The 22631-nt window shown below is 33.3% G+C and overlaps 1 protein-coding gene across 1 annotated transcript; it reads left to right on the forward strand.

The window, feature by feature from the left end:
• Positions 1 to 3879: 3879 nt before the first annotated feature.
• On the forward strand, positions 3880 to 7003 carry LPP4 (Phosphatidic acid phosphatase (PAP2) family protein). The gene is made up of 7 exons (XM_018117187.2): positions 3880 to 4095; positions 4174 to 4261; positions 4351 to 4460; positions 4635 to 4728; positions 5117 to 5305; positions 5381 to 5440; positions 6461 to 7003. Exons 1-7 carry the CDS (start codon positions 3880 to 3882, stop codon positions 6655 to 6657), a joined length of 954 nt encoding a protein of 317 aa, XP_017972676.2. The 3' UTR covers positions 6658 to 7003.
• Positions 7004 to 22631: the final 15628 nt, after the last annotated feature.

Consider the following 22631-nt stretch of genomic DNA (forward strand, 5'->3'; position numbering starts at 1 on the left):
TATCCCAAGTATCTACTTTGTAGAAATGATGCTTAGTAGAAACCTCCTTGATCCAATTTCTTCAACTTTAATGTTGATGGCTCCATTAGAGAGAAACTAGACCCCTTAAGCTGTGGTGGTGTATTGATAAACTTTGAGGGTATTATTCTTGCCATGTTTTTTGGACTCGTTAGTGTATTTGATTTCAATTATGTTAAGTTATATGCTATTAAAGTAGCTTTGGAAATATTTTGTGACTCATATTGATTTGGAAAGTCATATTTAGATATTGAATCAGACTTTATGGTTGCACTAATTTGAGTTTTAAACCCATATAAAAGGCCTTAAAATGATGGAGGCTTTTTAACAAATAAATACTTCATGAGATGTCATATGTTTTTTTTTTTTTAAATATGTTCAGAGAAGCTGATTACTATGTTGATTTGCCTGTGAAAATGGGTGTGGACAAAAATGAATTATTTGTAAGGTGGTGCTAACTCGAAAATATTACTCTTCCTATCGAAGGTGGTGTGTCTTTTTAGGGATGCCTAAAGAGGAAAATTAGGATCACAAGTATGAGTTGGTTAGTGGGTAGTTTTTAAGTGTAGATTGTTAGTTATTTTGGCTGATAAGTGCTTGTAGAAAATATTCAAGATCTATGCAAAGAACTAAACTGCTTGATGAAAAATAAAGAACTACATAAGAGGCTATTTATAATAGCCAACTAAACCTAAACCTACTTGCTGTGTAAGTAAAAAAAATAGTAAATAAGAAAGTATTCTAACCCTAGACTTCTTTAGAGTATAAGCAAAATAAAAAGAAAATAGGAAAATATTCTCCTCAAGATATTCTTAGAATTAATAATTACAGCTCATGTTGACACTCCTCTTCGAGTTGGAGCATTGATATCAATTATGCTTAACTTGTCAATTATACCATGGACCACTTTCCCAAAAACTTTTTTTTTAAATATTAGCTAACTGACCTTTAGACTGGACAAATTGAAATTGTATAATTTTTTGATTGAGGTTCTCCTTGATGAAATGTCGATCAATTTTAACATACTTGGTGCGATTATGTTGTAAAAGATTTTGCGAAATTTCAATGGCTGCCTTATTATCGCAAAAATATTCATAGGTTTTGCATATTCAATTCTCAACTTTTGAAGAATAGTTCTAATCCACAATAATTTGCATACACCATAAGCCATACCTTGAATTTAGCTTCTACACTTGATCTTGCCACAACCTTCTGCTTCTTGATTTTCCAAGTGACAAGATTACCTTCCACAAAAATAAAGTAACCAGATGTGGATCTTCTAGTTGTTTGACGACCTGCCTAGTTAGAATTCGTAAATCCTTCAATGCTACAAATACAATTTTTTGAGAATAACAAACCTTTTCCCATAGCACTCTTCAAGTATCTTAAGATTCGATATAGTGCATTCATATGTTCTTCACTTAGTGCATACATAAACTGACTTACGACACTTACAGCATAAGCTATAATTAGTCTTTGTTTGTTAGAACTTGATTTGGAAAAATTCTAAGCTTATGATTTATCACTATGGGCGTGTTTGCTGGTTTGTAAGCAAGCATTACAATTTAGGTTAAGAGATCTAGCACATATTTCCGTTACGAAAGAAAAATCTCCTGTTTCGATCTTGCAACCGCAATCCTTAAGATATATTTAAGTTACCTTAAATCTTTCATTTCAAATTTAGTAGCCAAATATTCTTGTAATGCTTTCAATTCACATGGGTCATCTCCCGTCAAGACCATATCATCGACATACACGATTAAAGTTATTACTTTCTCCTCTTATGTTTTATAAACAAAATATGGTCTGAGTTACTTTGCTTAAAACTAGATCCTTTAATTATAGAAGAAAACATCCCAAACTAAGCTCTAGGTGACTGTTTCAGCCCATATAATAACTTCTTAAGTTTACTAACTTTCTTTCTATACAAAAAACTATGTTTAATTCCTGGTGGTAACTTCATGTAGACTTTTTCTTAAAGTCTTCATGTAGTCCATACGAATTTCGAAATACGAGATTCGTGTTAGAGAGTTCCTTTTGGAATAGAACTACTTAGATACCATGTAGAAAACATTTAGAACCTAAGAAAAGATCTAAACCGTTTAATGAAAAATAAAGAACTACATAAAAGGCTATTTAGCCAACTAAACTTAACTTGTTGTGTAAGTAAAGTAATTATAATAACTAACTAAACCTAAATCTAGTTGATGTGCAAGTAAAGTAAATAGCAAATAAGAACTTTCTTAAAGTATAAATAAAGTAAAAAGTAAATAAAGAACTATTCTCTCGAAGATATTCTTAAAATAAAAAAATAAAAAAATATTCTTTTCAAAATATTTTTAAAATTAATAATTACAGTTCATGTTGGTAGTGCTTCAATTCCATTTTAGTCCTTCATCTGGAATGTGTCCTGCAAGACTTAATTTAAGAAAAAAGAAGACAGATGTAGTGGAAACTTCATATCTTTCTATTATAACTAAATTACAATTTTGGTTTCTCTATGGTAAAAAAAATGGAAAAAAAATAATTTCAGGAAATTTGTTTGCTGCCATGAAAATAATCAAACACCCAAATTACAGAATTTGGAGCCAAAATTAGAAAATCTAGAATTGATTTAACTCACCTCTGAAAACGAAATTCAACATCTTACTAATAGCACGAAAAATAAGAAATAAAACCTCTCTTTTTCTCGGCCATTCCCACTGTCCACGATTATCATCCTCAAGGCTACGTACGTTATTTTCCTCTTCTGTCTTTTTACCGTATGCATGAATGTTAATGGCTGCGCATTAATTTTATGGTTTAACAAAGGACATTCACCCTTTTATGTTTGATTCAATGTTGATTATTGTGTACGGCGTAAACAATGAGAACTGTTTTCTTATGTTTATTTCGTTTATTACGAATTTCCTTATGATAGATTAATATTTTTCAGTCCTGGATCCCCATTCTTCTGTTTGAATTAAATTCACGTTACACCTGCAACACCTCAATCTTGAGGCCCAGAAGTTTAAGGTTAGCCAAAATTGAATTTTCTTGCAACCCTGATCAGGCATAGCATCAATTGTTTAAGCTTATAATGGAAAGCTGTTAATTAGTTTCTTAAGTTTATTCACCTTATATGCTCTCTCTCTCTCAGGGTGCAGTTTCATATCAGTTCTACGCATTATAGATTAGCTTAAGGTACCAGTGGTATTCAAACATCTCAGAAATTACATATGAAAGGGTTTTTCCCACTAGGAAGAAAGGAACAAGGAAAAGGTAAAATTAAACAAAGTTCTAGGTCTAGAAGAGTTTTGTTTTGCTGTTTTTGTTTTAAGAATGGTTTCAATAGCTGTAACTTAGTAACAAAGTTGTGTTAGCATAGCATTCATTTACATGGCATGCCATACTTGAATGTATGACTCGTTTTCCTCTGGTAAGAGTGGGACAAACACCAGAAACTTTTGGTTTCAATTTTCAAGTATGACCAAAAATTAACAGTTATTTCACTGCTTCATTTCTCCATTGCATTAATCAATTGTAATTTCCAAAGCAAGTTCGATCCCAAGTTCCAAAGTTTATGTTTGAATCAGTATAAAAAACTCAAATGTTTCTTTGTTTAGAGATGGATAACAATATGAAAGACTTGCAAGAAATTATAGATAGTGGTCATTTTTTAATGGAGATAGTTTTTCTGAGGTGTCTGTTGGCTGTTGCTGGAAAGTGGGCATCTAGAAGGGAGAAAGATAGCATGGCTGTAACTGGGAATAAAAAAAAATAATTTGTTCTGTTCTCTCTTATGCTTCATATGTCCTAATTGTTCTTAAATTCATAATAAATAATTGAGCTACATCTTCTTGTCTGTGTCCAGTTGGAAAGATGTCAGAGATCCTGCTGGGAGCTCATACATTGACATCTCATGGAGTGAAGGTGGCCAGAATACATCTATATGACTGGCTAATTCTTGTATTTCTTGTTGTTATTGATGGCCTTCTGAATTTTATTGAGCCCTTTCACCGCTTTGTTGGGGAAGAAATGATGACAGATTTGAAATTCCCCTTCCACAAAGATACCATCCCTTTCTGGGCTATTCCAGTATGTGCCTTATATGGTTACTTGAAATCCCCTCTACTCCATTAAAAATTCATAATAATTTTCTGATACCTGGTACAGTTTCTTGCAGTATTGCTGCCTTTAGTTATTTTTTCCATATACTACTATTTCAGGAAGGATGTATATGATTTCCATCATGCTGTACTAGGTACCTAACAGTCTTCTTTGCTTTCAGAAACTAGGCTGTGTTTCACAATGCTCATGGTTACTTATTGAAATGCTTTAACATGCACTTAGGTCTTCTATTTTCTGTCCTGGTAACTGGAGTTATAACGGATTCAATCAAAGATACTGTTGGTAGGCCGAGGCCAAATTTCTTCTGGCGCTGTTTCCCTGATGGAAAGGCGGTGTGTTTTCATGTCATCTCCTGCCTATACACATAACAGCCGCTCTGTATTCATTTGTGGAAAGAGGCTTCTTGACAATTGCTTCCATTACTTTTTAATAAGCTACGGCATGTTCTTGACTCGTTGTATCAATCATTGCCTGCTTTTCATTCCATTTGTCATTGGCATGTGCAGGTGTTTGACAGAATTATAGGGGATGTTGTTTGTCATGGAAATGAAAAGTATATAAAGGAAGGATACAAAAGCTTTCCCAGTGGTCACACTTCATGTGAGTTTAACATGTCCTTTTCGATTGTTAAAGAGTTCTGGATTGTCTTCCTTGGAGCTATTAAATGTATAAACCATCAACAACATTTCACGTCTAAATGGTGGAGATAAGCAAATAATTTGAGTTTATTCATCTGACCAGACGAAAGTTCACAGTTGATGGTCCCCTGTTTAACCGCAGGTCCATTGTTTTAGACTGCCAATGCTTTCGTTATACATATTCTTTTTTGGAAACTTGAGGAAAGTTGCCTGATACTTCCTAACATTTTCTCGGTGGACTATGAAAGAGTGTTACACATCTGCAAATGATTGATCATTAAAATTTTAATTGATATTGTTTGATTTCTTGCTGTGTTCTGTACATAACAGTGGTGCATATGGATATGCAGGGTCTTTTGCAGGTCTTTCGTTCCTTTCATGGTATATGTCAGGAAAAATTAGAGTGTTTGATCGTAGAGGCCATGTTGCAAAACTCTGCGTCGTGTTTTTACCAGTACTTGTTGCTGCTCTTGTGGGTGTTTCTCGGGTGGATGACTACTGGCATCACTGGACAGATGTTTTCGCTGGAGCTCTTATAGGTTTGTTTCCTAATGAGATTGAAGCTGATTAGCATTGGAATAAGTAAGTACCCGTTTCGCTTTTTCTTGGTGCAGGATCAACCATGGCAGCATTCTGTTACTTGCAATTCTTTCCTTCTCCACATAATGACGAAGGTTTGTCTCTCTAAGTGTGTACTAATGAAATTACAAATGAATTTATTCTCATTGGTTTGCACTTCTGGTTGATACTGCTAAAAAATGTTCATTTTATATACTTTCGGAAAACAATTATAGAGCATAAATTGATAATTAAATTCGTATAAAATGATATTTTCAATGTGACTCTAAAACTCAGAAGTATTGAAAAGCGTTTGTTGGGGTGGTTGCTTCTAGCGCTCCCTTGTAGGTTTTGGTTTTAAGAGCAATATTGGTGTGTCTACCGTTTAAAAAAAGCATATTACAAAGATCAATGTTTCCTCTATGTTATATCATATGGGTGATATAATTTTGAGAGAGCAGTTATTTAGAGTTTTTCTAATTCGAATATAATAACTTTTTTGAATTGGAAAATACACATACTTTATCATTGGTTAGACATGAGCTAAGTGCTATATATTCTTGAGCTTGTATAAGAAAATAAATATAATAGAGAAAGTTTTAACTTGTTATGGGGTTTCCCCATAAAAAAATATGAGTAGAGAAGACATCACAAGTTTTTCTTGTGAAAGTTTCATCTTATGGCCACCTTATTCCTTGCTTGCTCCTTTTGCACTTTTCACGTGAGTGTAGCCCTAGTAGGTGAACGACCAAAATTATAGTGTTGATTGTTATGTTGGTAAGTTATGCATCTTTTTCTCTTTCCTGTTTTAACAATTTAATGGTCTACCTTTTACTTGTTGGTGTTGTATTCTCTAGAATGTACAGATGGAAGCAATTGTATTAGAGAATGGGGCTTTTGTTTAGAATGTCACAAGGGCCTGCCTGTGTTTTATTTCATCCCTCACAACTATTAATCCTGCTTCGATCAGTCGCTTAACTTTGCCAATCCCATAGGTTAAAATTTCAGGGACTTGAAATTCACAACACGCATATGCTAGAGAAAAAGGAGGGAAATTGCACATTCTTCTGTTGAATCGTGAACTATTTCGAAGATTAGTTTGCAAATCAGTGTTATTACTTATTTTGAACATGCAGGTTGGGCACCTCATGCATATTTCCAGATGCTGGCAGACAGGCATACTGCTCAATCTTCAGGAACCAGAGCCATCTCTCCCCATGGTCGTAAGCACCAAACACATATTGAAATACTACCTATGGTATCAGGCAGTGGATCAGTAGATTCAAGCCCCGATATTGAAGCAATGACCCCTTGGAAAAAGACATTGATTTGAAAGTTTTTTTTTTGTCTGAAAGATGTTCAATTTGAAGTGCTAATACTGGTTCAGTTGACTTGTAAATACTTCAGCAGGCTACTCTGATTTCTGAAACTGAATGTTGAATTCTAATTGATGTTGCAATTGAAGATTGGCTTGTCCAGTTGGCTTATTAATTACAACTAACCAAGCAGAAATTCTTGGCAAGACAGGAACCTAACCAAATTCAGAATATTAGTTAGTTCGATATGGGTTTTGGGAGGGCAACTATGAAATTTCATTTGTTCAATGGCTGAAGATGAAAATGGGTATTCAAATTCATAATTGAAACTTGAAATTGAAATTTGTCTACTCAATTATGTTGCATATCTTCCCAGTTGTAGCTCTAAAGATATGTCTAGCTTTTTTGATAAGAAAGATATGCCTATTTTTATGTAACGTAAAGCATTTAGTTGGATTTATGTACAGCATATCCATATCTATTAGATGTGTAATACTAGTTTATCTAATCCTTTCAACTATTTGAAAGTGATGTGAGAATAATAAATAATAATTATGGACATTTATTTCTTGTGATAATTAGAAATCTTTTTATTCATATTATGTAGAAAATTAATTACAATACAGCTGATATAAATTAGTCTTTTGGATCATCTGTCAACTTTCTTGGAACAGTCAGCTGGATTATCTGGCCACTTGTACTTCATGCTAAATATGTGTACCAAAAATATCATTGATCATTTCGTAATCTTTACAATATCCATTCTTTTTCTCCCTTTTGTAAGGAATTTGAGGCCCCATTAGAAGACTCCCTCTTGGTTTAGGCCAACCACTGCAACCCTGGTATTTTTCTTGTACAAATTGAATCTTGTAAGAAGAGGCATATTCCAGCTCATAATCCAGGGCAAAACTTAGATAAAATTCTTGATTTCCTAAGGTTTTGTTTGATCAAATGAAAATTAATTTTAAATATTGAAATCGATAGATTGCTAAAATTAAAAAAAAAAAATCATAATATGTAAAAATTAGTCTACACTACATGTTGAAGGATGAAAATTTTATCATATATTTAATAAACCTGACCTAAATCTTGCTCCCATGTTACCCATGCTCCCATACTGGTTGTAAAATGTTTAATGCTATTGATAGAGTGGGATTTCACCTTCATCCCAATCCTTGGTTTAGCTTTGCAAGGCTACCAATGCATAGGTTGCCTTCCAAAAGATATTAAGATGTCGCTATCAGAGATCTGTCTGTCTAGACTCTACCAGCACTCTACTTTATAACGCGTGTCACAACCTAAACAATAACTTTTAGTTTGTCAGCAGTTGGCCACAATAACTTCTGCAACTCCTTCCATTTAAGTTCACTTACCTGTCTGGTTTTTTTTTTTACCTTTGATGTATTGGACTTGAAGCCATCTTTCTGTTGACAAACTTAGATCCATTACCCCATTTTCATCTGCTTCATATCCTGTCTTTTCATTGATCATGTAACTCTTTTTTTCTTTACAGCTCCCATTTGCTTATATTATTGATTTGCTCTCATGGACTTGTCTTCCTTACTTTCTCTCTTTCAAAACATGGAAGCAGCTAAACTTCCAGTTTGTCTGAGCATGAAGAGGTACAGGAGGAGGAAAAAGTACCAGAGGCTGAAGCGTGTGATCAGTGCTGCTCATGAAGATAAAGAAAGTGAGGCGACTTCGATGTTAGAAGAGTATCGCCGAAGGGGGTGGAAAAGCAAAGTGATGGTCCCAAAGAATATTGCTTCGCCAGTTGAGCCTCTGAGAAAATGGAGAGATTCATATGAGGAGATGATGCTTTGTTTCGCTGGACATTTTACACAGCTCAGCAATGGTAACGTTTACTTGTTTAAGAGAATTCCAAAAGCTAATTCCCATCGTTTAGGCAATTTAGACGGCTGAGAAAGGAGACTGGATTTTCAGGGGTTAACAGTCTGTTAATTATTTGCTCAAAAGCAAATGATCCACTTCTCTTTTCTTCTGCATTTTTCTTGTTTTCCTGCCTTCGCAATGCTATGATCAGTAGGAAAGAAATATATTGTACTTCTAATTTCCAGTTAATGTAAAACTCTTTAATCATCTTATATATGGAAAAAGCAGGTTGTAATGCCTCAACCATGTTAATATATATTTGGTTTGGACTTTCAAAAAAATATATATATATTTGGTTTGGGATTTTCCCTGACTTGGTATTTTCACTTAAAGCTTTTATTATAATATATTAGATTTACTTCTGGTATAAATCTCTGGAAAATCCGTCTATTGGTCCTTTTGTCATAATTCTTTTACCTTTTTAATATCTACATTCTACCAGGCAAATCAACGCACAGTAGTACGAGTGTGTTCTTTTTGTTTTTCGAAAATTCGAGAGATATCAATCGAAGAGGGAACAGTTCGCCTCCATTTGTGTACAGACAATTTTACGTAATTATGCCCCTGAACAAAAACAGAGAGAGTATACCAGCACAAAATCACTACTCCTAATTTCCCTCTCTTGCTTCTGTACATTGCAGTCACATCCCTTCTTGCTCCGGTTAACAATCAGTAGTCCTGTCCCCTTCTAGTGCGGGGGGTACTGTTCTGATAGTCAAAAGCACAAATCCACTAGCTGATGAGATTCCCTTATGTTCAAAATGTAAGTTGAATCCTAGATTTTGAACACCAAAAGTATTAATTATTTATTACGTATCTGTTTGATTTATAAAGGTAGCCATTGTTCACAACAAAAACATAGAGAATTCTTAGTCTAAGGTTAGATCTTTCTCTTCGTACTTCTCTATTGTTTGTGGTGGCTCTCAATAGGCAAATACTATTTTGGTTAAAAGGAAAGAGGGATCTAGCCATATGCATATAATAAACGAAACCCTAGTACAAGCCTCCCATTAAAGGCATACTAGGCCAAGGCCTATACAACCGCCAAACCATACTAACCCAATTAGACGTGTAAAGCTCATCATTAATTGATCACTTTAATATTAATTGGACTCTCATGCTTCGTCTCATAGTAAGATTGACTTATCAGTCTGCTTTGTTAAACCAAAATTACCAATTAATAGAAGTCCACATAATAGAAAATTTCAACATTCTCCCACTTAGGCAATATTAATTGGAGTTTATTTTGACTTTAAGAAAACACTTTAGAAAACAAAATTCCAGATTGATTGTCTTAATTTTGATATGGCCACAATTAAAAAAAAATTAGCTCTTTAAGACAACGTCTTAATGATCCTATCCAACAAAAACATCTAATACTGAATTATGGCAACCATTATACCACTTATTGACATAAGACCAATCCATAGTTATAAGTACCAGTGATCCTATTGATAGTGGATCTCAATGTGGTTTGGTTGCAAGAAAACAGCTCCTAAATGTGATTCCAATGTGTTATTTTCATTATCAGTCCTCTTGTTGATTTCTCTTAACCTGGTGAGAAATTTATTCGGCATTGACAACATGCTTGTATGTCTCCCACTTATCCTCGAGGTTCTCTGCTGGTATCATTCATGAGACATACTAGTAAAATCATTCTTGAGATAAACACCAGAATCAAGATTTCATAAAGCATATATGCAAAATAGCAATTAGATGTACATGAACAAATAATATCAAATAATAGAATGGATTTTAAATAACGTTGATCATCAATAAATATAAAATTCAATATCTCATGAATGTTTAGAAACAAATAGAAAAGGTTTTAGCACAACTAAATGTAAACCATGTGTCGCAGTCCAATTTTCAGGCCATGACCGACGCATGGGCCCAATGGGCATAGCCCATTAAGCCCAAGCAAACCTCTTTATGTAATCCCGATCGTTATTTCAACAATCATTCCTAAAGTCTCATTTCGTAATTCTCAACTATAAAAATATTCAGTGATATACTATGGTAATCAATTACTTACATTTAGATCATCCAAAATAATATCACCCATTGTCAACTCATAGTGGCATCATCAATCAAAATATACATATATTGTTTATACTATGAATCTTAGTGATTTACATCATGCGTACGCATACATAGGCGAAAGACTCTTGACTACTAGTGGAGTGACTTTGGGTGAAGGTATAACTACTAAATGCCATGGTACCAACCAAAAAGACGAATATACGTGGACACCTCAATCTAGGTCCCAACTACCTCCGACTCTAAAAACATGAAGTTTGAAAGAGTGAGTATAAACCCAATGAGTGAACATAGGAAGGGAACAAGCAAATGATACGGAAAGTTGTAGAAAACATGATGCACTTATGTTAAAAACAATGTAATTTAGCTTAATTTCTTATAAAGCCCCTTAAGTCAACCTTTGGTTATTTAATCCTTTAGACTGAAGGATCAATGATCAACAACGAAGTTGAAAAGAGTGAAAACTACAGCAGATATCTAAGCAAGATAAGCAAGACAGAGAGTTTCTCACTACATTGAAAATCAATTGGAAGCAATTAACAATTTCAACATTAAGCATTCATTGCAATCACATAATATTTTCTCTAACATTTTTATGGTATGTGTAAACATGTAATCATCCACGGGTCATCAGCTCATGTGCACTCCTATACCGCAAATAGCTGGAATTATCATCCACTAGTCATTAGCTTATGTGCACTCCTATACCACACATAGCTGAAATCATCATCCACCGGTCATCAGCTCATGTGCACTCCTACACCACACATAGCTGGAATCATCATCCATCAGTCATCAACTCATGTGCACTCCCACACCGCATATAGCTGGAATCACCCGTCATCATCGACATGTGCACTCCCACACTGCACACGTGCGGTTACAATTATCACACAATATTATCATTCAAAGCATAACATATATATCATCAGAATATAGGAACACATGGGTTCATCACATTACACATTTTACAATATAAAATGTTTCATCAAGGGCTTGTTCCTAGGCATGATTTAGAGAAAAAAAAGTCAAATATAATCATTTAAGTGCTTCATCTCAACATATATGTATTTCCCAAAAATAATTTAACGCAAGTTCACTCACTTGTCCTTGTTGATTCTTTTGATTGACTCTAACTTCAACTAATGCTCCAAATGGACATGTGGGCCCTAGTTGAAACCTATCACATACAATATAATCATAAAAAATATAACAGCCCACAAATCTAATTATTAGCCATCTTTAACAACTTAAAATCAACCCTAACTCATTTCTCACATTGGTGGACTTGTAGTTGAATTTTCTTAGTAAGGATTAAAAGGGGAAAACTCCTTCAAGAGTTTTCAAGCTAATTTGAAGAGTTTCCCTCTCTAAAAATGTTCAGCTAGTGTAAGAAAGTGTAGAGGAAAAACTTTTTTTGAGGGTTTTTGATGTGAAAAAGTGAAAGAGAAGAAAAAACCCTATGAAAAAGTGTGCAAAAACATGAATTTTGGAGTTAGTATAAGAAGGTTATGGAGGTTTTAAGGTTTATTTCCATGGAGGATGAAAAGTTCTGCAAAAAGGAGAAAAGAAACGAGAGGAAGATGAAGAAGGTGCTGAAACTGTAGATATTTATCTCTAAAGTCAATCAAAGTTTCACGTAATTTACAAAAATACCCCTTTTTATTCTTCTAGTGCAGTACTTTCATTTTGACAAAGATTTTGACTACTTACCGATCAGAACTTAGCAAAGTAGTAAACATTAAAGTTGTAGCCCTGCCTCCTAGCTTTCTAATGGTCTAAAAATCATGTCATTTGAACTTCTATAGTGGGAGATATGCTTGAAAATCTAATATATATGCAAATAGAGCAACAGTCCATTATGCACATTTCTTCACTAATTGAAATTAATTTTTATTCTACTCCTATAAAAACATAAAATAGTTATAAATAACGTAAAACTAACATCATTAACTTAAAATAAACATTTAAACATAAATTAAACTAAACTAATAAAATAAATAAAAATACCTAAATTCAATCCTAAATCTAGTCCAACTTAGACTAATTAGGTATTTAATCTCCCATTAAATATGTGAATTTGATGCACTCATCAGTTTACCTCTAGTTACGCATCTATGGAGGTCGAGGTTTCACACCATGATGTAAGAGTTATATAAATAACATACTTCCACTAACTAAGACATCAAAAGACCCAAAACACCCATGCTTCCAACATGTCTGCTAAAAATTGTAAGTCTTAACCCCTTAGTCAAAGAATCAACCAACATATTGTCAGTGTCAAAGTGCTCAACAATAATGTCACAATTTTTAACAAAATATCTGACCTTTAGATATTTTATCTCTAAATGTTTAGACCCATTAGTGCTTTTGTTGTTCTTAGTGAACAACACAGCATACTTATTATTACAATAAATTTTAAAAGGTCTTGAGATAGAGTCAACAACACATAACCCAAAAATAAGATTTTTATGCCAAATAGCTCACATGACAGCCCCATAATAAGCAACAAACTCAGCCTACATAGTAGAGGAAGCCAAGAGCGTTTGCTTAACACTCTTCCAAGAAACAGCTCCCCTAGTCAACATAAAAAGATACCTTGAGATGGACTTCATATCATATTGACAACCAGCGAAGTCAGAATCTATTTAACCAACAATCTTAAGGGTATCCACCTTTCTTTACACCAACATATAATCCTTAGTCTTTTGCAAGTATTCCATCACTTTCTTAGCAGCAACCCTATGATGCAGACCAGGATTAGTAAGATATCTACTAAGAATCCCCACCGCAAAAGCAATGTCTGACCTAGTGCGAGCCTATGCATACATAAAGCTTCCAACTACATTAGAATAGGGAATTCCTTTATAGATTCTCTCTCCAAGTCATTTTTTAGACATTGATGAAGCTTAAACTTATCATGGTTCACAATAAGTGCATCCCTAATCTTACAATTCTGCACGTTGAATTTGCTGAGTACACGATCAATGTATGCCCTCTAAGAAAGCCCTAATATATTTTGGAACTTATCTTTGTATATCTTAATCCCAAGTACAAATAAGGCATCATCAAGATCTTTCATGTCGAAAGTCTTGGACAATGACTGCTTAGTTTTAAGCAACAATCCAACATCATTATTGGCTAGCAAGATATCATCCACATACTGCATAAGAAAAATGAACTTACTCCCACTGATCTTAAGGTATATGCACTGATCAACCTTATTTTCCTCAAAACTCATGAAAATAACTATCTCATCAAACTTTAAATACCATTGTCTAGAAGCTTGCTTCAGACTATAAATGGACTTCTTAAGTCTACATACCAAATTTTCACTCCCTAATTCCTTAAATCCTTGAGTTTAAACCATATAAACCTCCTCTTCAAGGTTACCATTCAAGAAGGTTGTCTTCACATCCATTTGATGAAGTTTTAAATCAAAATATGCTACTAAGGTAATGATGATTTTAAAAGAATCCTTGGAAGGAATTAGTGAAAAAGTCTCATTATAATCTACTCCCTCTCTTTGAGTAAATCCCTTTGCCACCAACCTAGCCTTAAACCTTTCAAGTTTTCCCTTAGAATATTTCTCGGTCTTATACACCCATTTGCAACCAATTGGCCTACATCCCTTTGGAAGTTCAATTAGCTCCTAAATACCATTATGAGCGATAGAACTAGTCTCATCTTTCATTGCATCCATCCATATGGTAGACTGGGGACTATTAATGGCATCACTAAAAGTCACAGGGTCCACCACATGATTGATATCATAATCACTCTCTCCAAGAAAAACCATATAATCATAGGAATGGCAGACTTCCTTTACTTAGAAGATCCTCTCAAAGGCACCTTAACCTTATTTTTTTGAACAGGATGAACATCAATAGGAGTAGGAATAGGATTTTAAGAAGGAAGATTTATATCATGTTGCCCAAGATCCTCTCTCTCAATAGCCACAAGTACTACACTACCTTCTAAAGTTGGCAAAGGATTGGTTACATGTCTATAGGCTCACCACCATCAACAACTTCAGTCGTAGCCTTATCAGCAGCATCTAACTTTAAAAATTTTACCACTTGTAATTCTACAACTTTAGTTTCACGTGTAGAGCAAAAGAACCTATATCCTTTAGAATGGTTTGGGTAACCTATGAAATAACAATGAATAGTTCTAGGCTTAGTCTTTTTTTCAAAAGGATTATAAATTCTAACTTTTGTAGGACATCCTCAAACTCGAAAGTAGTTCAAACTAGGTTTTCTATCGATCCACAACTTAAAGGGTGTTGCAGGAATAGACTTATTAAGCGCTCTATTAAGAATGTACTAAGCAGTTTTAATGGCTTCACCTCAAAGGGACTTAAGAAGATTAATTTTACTCATTATACTCCTTATCATTTCCTTCAAGGTGCAATTTCGCCTTTCGGCCACACCATTCTATTCAGGATTGCCAAGCATGGTATATTGGGCAATAATTCCACATTTTTGTAAGTATTTGGCAAATAGTTCCATGTGTTGTCCAATTGTACCATGTTTACCATAATACTAAACCCTTTGATTAAACCCAACAATTTTGATAACTTTCCCTAATTGTTTCTCTACCCCAGTTTTGAAATTTTTAATTTTTTCATAAGCATAAAATTTTTCATCTATTAAGTCAAGGTAACCATCACGAGATAAGTCATCAGTGAAGGTAACAAAATACTTGTTACCACACAAGGTGGGTGCAAGAGGTCCACTAATATCAATGTGCACAATTTCTAGAAGGTCATTGCTATGAGTTGCCCTATTTTTCTTAGTCTTAATAATTTTACCCTTTATGCAATCTACACAAGTGTCTAACTTTCAAAATCAAGATTAGGTAAAATGCCATCTTTTATCAATCTTCCAACTCTCTCATTAGAGATGTGACCCAATCTTTTATACCACAATAAGGAAGAGTTTTCTTTAATAAAAGATCTTTTAGACACAATGTTTTTAACATTCATGCAACTATATTCATTATTAGGGACTAACCATAATCTATATAAATTATCAACTAGCTTAAACTCTCTAATGACTTTAGAATGTAAAAGCAAGTCAACTTTTTCATGACTAATGCCAAAATAATAACCAAGTTTATCCATAAAAGAAATTGAAATCAAATTTCACCTAAATGTCAGTACATGAAAAACATTTTCCAAAACAGGTTCAAAATCAAACTCTAATTTAAACCTATAGTTCCTATATGATTAACATCTACTTTGACATTGTTTCCAACTCTAAGCTTAGCCTTTTTCTTAATGTAACAGCAACATGAACAATTGCACCACTATCAAGCCACCACGAATTTGGTGGTGCACTAACAAAATAAGACTTAAAACAAACTAGAGCTAGTGATTTACCTTTTTGTTCATTCTTTTTCTTTAACCAAGACTTATACTTAAGTCACTCATTTTTCATGTGACCTTTCTTCTTGCAAGAAAAACACATAACCTCTTACCTTATGATAGCTTTAGGACCTCCTACTCCTCTAATCTGACCATTACCATGCCTTTTATTGTCTTGTTTATGAGCATTTCTAGATTTCTTAAAATTCTTTTGATAGTAAGGTTTGGAATTATTGGTAAGCAAAGCACTCTCACTTTTTTCTTTCTTGAGTTTTTCTTCCTCAGAGACACACTTAGGAATAAGGTCATTAACACTCCAAACCTCATTCACAACATTATAGGCAGTTTTGATATGGGTAAACTCAATAGGAAAGGAATTAAATGCATGATGAACAATGAATATGTTAAGAAGGATAATGCCATGGGAATCTAATTTAGTTTGAATGTGGACCATTTTCATGATAAAATCCCTAACCCCTCCAACACTGTCATACTTCATACTTGTAAGCTCACTCATAAGGTTCCCAGCCTCAGACTTATTGGACTTTTGGTATCTTTCACCTACTGCTTCATAAAGTTCCTTAGCAATTTCAGTCTTTTGCAACCCACTTAATAACTGCTCAGAAATAGATCTTTTAATGGCATGAAAACAAATGCGATTTGCTCTAGCCCATTTAGGAAATAACTTTTTTTCCTTAGTAGTGCTATTGCCAGTAGGGTAGTAGGCTTATCAACTCACAAGGCTATGTTTATTTCACTCATAACGGAGGCAAAAGACAAGTCCTCATTTCATCTCTTAAAATTAGACCCAATAAGAATCTCAATAGTAGCTTGATTATTATTCATAGTAAAGGTCATTGTTCAAAATAAGAAATGCAACTATTAGTTAATTGGGCAATAGCAAAATAATTAGCAACAGTCCATAATGTGCTAAAGGAAAATAACTGAAGAGTCTAGGTGCATGATCACAGACTCCCTTTTGGGCAGAGAATATGGCACGCTAATAGGCACTCTCTACATAAAGCAAATATGAGAACATTTTAGTTTTTGAAAAGACTATCCCCTTTGGGTAGACAGACCTTTTAAATCTGTATACTTTCAACCATGATGTTTCATGTCCCACTCTAAATTGCCTTACATAATAACCCCCTTTGTGCAGGTGATTGTATAAAGCGATTGAAAAAACCATCCCGTAACCTTTTGCTTAAAAAAATAATCCATTAATTACAGTAAATAAGCCACTTTGGTAGCCAAGCTTTTACATCAATTAATAAAATTTTCTTAAATCGGGAATTAATTATTTGTCCTAATCCTTTAATTTGCATACTCAACCAAATGTATGCAACAGATCATTCTTGCTGAGATACTAAGCTTGGGTATGTCTCATTTAGTCCTAAATAGCATTCATTGCATTAAAACTTAGGGTCTTGACCTTAAAAAAAATGCAATATATTCTCTAAATTATGTAAATAATTTTAACCCAAGAGTATACAAATTTGGAGACTAATCTAAGGAGAGTACATATAGCCATTAAACTCAAATATATGCATATTATTTTTTTATTACATGCATTCTGGAAATATCTCATCAAAATATTCAAAATAATTAATTAAATGCAAATGAAAATAAATAAATATTAAACGTGCATTAAAAATTTAGAAAAATAGTATAACATGTAAAGTTGGCAAGTGGAGGTGAACTGCCAAAACATATTTCGAAAATCATAAGCTTAATGGCCCCACGCGCCTTACACTCCACGCTTGAGAGTGGGCTTTGTTGTCCAACTGATTTTTCTGTTTCTTTAACTTCCAATTGGGTCAAATTCAACCCATATGGGTCTTTATGCTAATTTCTCTCTAATTCTTGCAGTTTCAAGTTTTAATGAAATTGACCCTTCTAAATCTCAATTAAGACTTTGTTTTATAATGCCCAATCATTAAAATTCATCAAAAAACTACAAAACTACGATCAATCAATCAAGAAAATTAATTTTGAAAACCCATTCTTAACCCATTTTAAGTTTTCTTTAAATTTGGTTCCAATACATATATATTTTATGTAATTAAACTTCTATATCAACTTTATAATAAATGTAAGTTGATTTTAAGAGTCCAATTTAAATTAGAACACATAAAATATAAGTGATTCATCAAGAACTAGATTTTGGGTTTTATGTTCAAACTCAAAACTTATTATCTAATTCCTATCTCTACCATACGAGTTAAGAGAAAAAGTTTATACAAAATTAATTTATGCATTGTGAGGAACAAAAGGCCTAACCTTATGTCCATAAACGGTGGCTGAAAAATGGGATTCTAACGATCAAAATAAGTATGCCCTAACATACAATTTTACAAAGTAAATTCATTAAATTCCTAAATTTTATTGGATTCTAATTCTACACAAGTTGCTCTGATATCACATGTAAGTTTAATCCCTAGATCCATGTGTGAATATCGGAATACTAAAAGTATTAACTATTTGTTGCGTACCTATTGGATTCATAGAGGTAGCCATTGCTCATAACGAAAAAATAGAGAATTCCTAGTCTAAAGCTAGATTTTCCTCTTCACACTTCTCTATTGTTTGTGGCAGCTCTCAATGGCTAGATACCGTTGGTTAGAAGAGAAGAAGGGACCTAGCCAGATATATATAATAAACAAAACCCTAGATTAAGCCTATTTGTCAAATATATAGAAACTTGTGGAATGGTGTCTCAATATAATATGTTAAGTAGTTTGGGACAAAATGGTGTGGCTAAATTACAGAATCACATCCTTAAAGATATGATGAGGAGTATGATTAATAGGGTTGTTTACTAGAATTTTTGTAGGGAGAAGCAATCAAAATAAAATTACATATCTTGAATAGAATCCCTACTAAATCTATGCCTAAAATCCCCTTTAAGTTTTGGACTTGATGGAAACCTAATCTTAATCACTTATGTATTTGGGGATGTCCTTTAAAAGTGTGCCTATCATTTCACTTATTGTCATTTTATTGGGAGCTCAGATTGTTCTTAGGATTGTAAATTTTACTACATAATAGAGGTGGTAAAATTGTTGAGGTAAAAACAACTAAATTTTTTAAAATTAAATATGGCTAATAGTAGTTGGCCTCATGATAGAGATGGAGGAAAGCATATGAAGACTTTAATATGCCTATACCTATATAGAAGGATAATATGGCACATACACCAGTTAGGGAACAAGAATAAGTTCAACGATTTCTTGATGAGATCCCTCAATGTTAGTATGTTGTATAATAAATGCCATAAAGAAGATCCATAAGGATAAGGAAGTTTGCTCTTTATTTAGGCATCTATAAATTCTATCTTTAAGAGGGTGATTATGATATTGGTCATGTAATATATCTATTACCTTTTCTAAAAGGTTGTTTTCAATCCTAAATTAGATTTGTGGTGAGATGCAATGAAGGATAAGATACAAATCTATGTTATACAATGGTTTATGGGAGCTTGTTAAGCTAAATAATGGTTGCAAACTCATCAGTTGTAAATAAGTATGCAAGACCAAGAAAGATTCTAAAAAAAAAGATTAAAAGGCTTAACATCAAACTGGTTGCCAAAGATTTTAATTAGAATTAAACTTTTTTTTTGTTGTATCCTACTAGGATACTGTTTAAAGTATTTATGGTATTAATGGCTCATTATCATTTAGAACTACACTAGATAAATGTTATGATTACATTTCTAATTAAGAATCTTATTGAAAAGGTTTACATGTTGCAACGTCAATAATTTAAAAAGAATGATAAAGATCATCTTGTGTGCAGAACTAAAAGTCTATTTATGGGTTTAAACAAGTTTCTCGCTAGTGATATCTTAAATTTGATGAAGTAATAACCTTTTTTTTTATTTTGTTGAGAATAAGATAGTCTAATGTATAGATCTCAAGATTAGTGGGAGCAAGTTTATCTTTCTTTTTGTGTATGTTATTGATATCTTGCTAGTTGCATCTAAGGAATTTGACAACAAAGATCTTGGGAAAGCATCTTATGTCCTTAGGATTAAAATCTATAAAGATAGATCTCATCACTTGTTTGGACTCTCTTAGTGTGCATACTTTGATCGAATGTTAAATATATTTTATATGCTTGATTGAAAAAGTGGAGATTGGCCAATTGTTAAAATTGATAAATTGAAATTGGCATAATATCCTAAAATGTTGTTGAGAAAGAATATTGGAAACAATGTCATATACTAGTGTAATAAAGAGCCTGATGTATGCTCAAGTGTGCATGAGACTTGACATTGCTTATGCACTGCGTCTTTTAGGAAGCTATTTATCTAGTCCCAATAAAGATAATTAGGAAATTGCAAAGAATGTGATGAGATACTTGAATATGACTAAGGATTATACGCTAGTTTATCAAAAAGGTTGAAGACTTTAAACTAGGTCATATAAATTCTAACTTAACCAACTATTTAAATAATAGGAAGCTCACATTAGGATATATTTTTATGTTGGTAGATGGTGTACTATCTTAAAAAAGACATAAAGAAAATATTTGTGACCTCATTCATTATGTAAGCATAATTTTGTAGTAGACTATGGTGTAGTTACACAAGTTTTCTAGTTAAGAAATCTCATTAAAGAATTGTTGGTGGTTGACTTTATATCTAGACCTAAACAGTTTCATAGTGATAACACTGCAGTAGTTTCTTTTACTACTAATAATAAAAGTATCACAAGGGCTAAGCATATAGAGATAAAATATTTGACAGATAAAGATTTTGTAAAAAAAAGGTGACATTGTTGTTAAGCACATTGACATTAATGACAAGTTGGTTGATCCTTTGACTAAGGGGTTAAAACCTACAACTTTTAGTAGACATGTTGAAAGCATGGGTATTCTTGGGGTCTTTTGATATACTTGGTTAGTGGGAGTATGTTATTTATATTTTTAAACTCTCACATCATGGTTTGCATTTATTTGTGTTGAGACCCTTTTCTATGTCTTTGGACATCGATGAGATGTTTAATTTTATATTTATTGATGATCATCTTTGATTGATAATTCATGTTGTTATTTGATACTATTTGTATATGTACACTTGATTTATCGAAATTGCTATATTGCTTATATGCTTTGTGAAATCTTGAGATTGGTGTCTATCTCAAGAGTGATTTTAATCTCAAGAGTCATTTTAGTAGTGTGTCTCATAAATGACATCAGCAAGGAACCTTAAGGATAAGTCAGAGGCATACAAGCATGTTGTTAATGCTGCATACATTTCTCATTAGGTTTAGAGAAATAAGTAAGAGGATTGACAATGAAAATAGCATATTGGGTTCACATTTGGATGTTATTTTCTTGCTACATAGCCACATAGAGATCCATTGTCGATAGGATCATTGGTACTTGTAACTATGGATTGGTCTTATGTCAATAAGTGACATAATGGCTGCCATAATTCAAAATTAGATTTTGTTTTTTGGACAAGATCATTGAGACATTGTCTATAAGGGCTAAATAGTTTTTTCTTTATATTATGGCCACATCAAAGTCAAGTTAATTAGTTGGGAGTCTTGTTTTTTAAAGTGTTTTCTTAAGGTCAAAATAAACTCCAATTAATATTGCCCAAGTGGGAGAATGTTAGAATTTTTTGTTGTGGGCTATTATTAATTAGTAATTTTGGTTTGATAAAATAGACTGATGATTTATTTCCATTGTGAGACAAAACATGAGAGCTCAACTAATATTAAAGTGATTGATTAATGATGAGCTCTGCATGTCTAATTGAGTCGGTGTGGTTTAGCAGTTGTGTAGGCCTTGGCCTAGTAAGCCTTTAATGGGGAGGCTTGTACTAGGGTTTATTTTACTATATATATGGCTAGGTCCCCTCTTCCATTCATCGCATAGTATCTACCCATTGAGAGTCGTCATAACCAAAGAGAAGTGCGGAGAGGAAGACTTAGTCTTGACCATAAATTCTCTGTTATTTCATTACGAGTAATGGCTATTTCAATGATTCAAACAGGTATGCAACATTAATTAAGTAATTTGGCGTTCTAATCTTCGCACATGGATCCGGGATTTAACTTATAGATGTATGACATCCATGATCGACTTAGTGGCTACCGTACACTTGGCTTTAAGCCACCATGCAAATCTCAACTTTATCATGTCAAAAGTTTGCTCAATGTCCCACATTGTTATTAAAGACCATTTTATTCCTTTGCATCCAAATGGACCAAACCATGACAAAAATGCCATTCTCCATGCCATAACATTATCTTTGCTCACTTTGGTTTCCATCTGAATATTCATAAAGTCCTTCGCATTGCTTGGAGAAACCCACATATTCCTCAACACTTGCACTATTTCCCTTATAGCATCCACGTTTTAGGACATAGAAAGAAAAGGAGTTTAGTGGTTAATTTCCTCCTCACTCGTATTTCTCAACAATCCTTCTCCTCTGCATGCAATTATTCCGGTTGTTGTATCTTCAAATCAATTTATTTAAAAGTATTTTATTTTTAACATGCAGATCAATTAATTCCAGTCTAACCATTATCCCTATAGTTACAACTAGATTTCCAATCAACCAAATGTAGCTTGCGATTCACTACAATGCCTCCCCATTAGAATCTCCATTGTAACTTCACATGAAATTTGGAATAAACTCATGTAAATGATCGATAAACTTGCTAGCATCAGTTTCAA

The sequence above is a fragment of the Theobroma cacao genome, chromosome 3, assembly GCF_053813885.1.
Source record: "Theobroma cacao isolate CCN51 chromosome 3, ASM5381388v1, whole genome shotgun sequence".
Classification (NCBI taxonomy): Eukaryota; Viridiplantae; Streptophyta; class Magnoliopsida; order Malvales; family Malvaceae; genus Theobroma; species Theobroma cacao.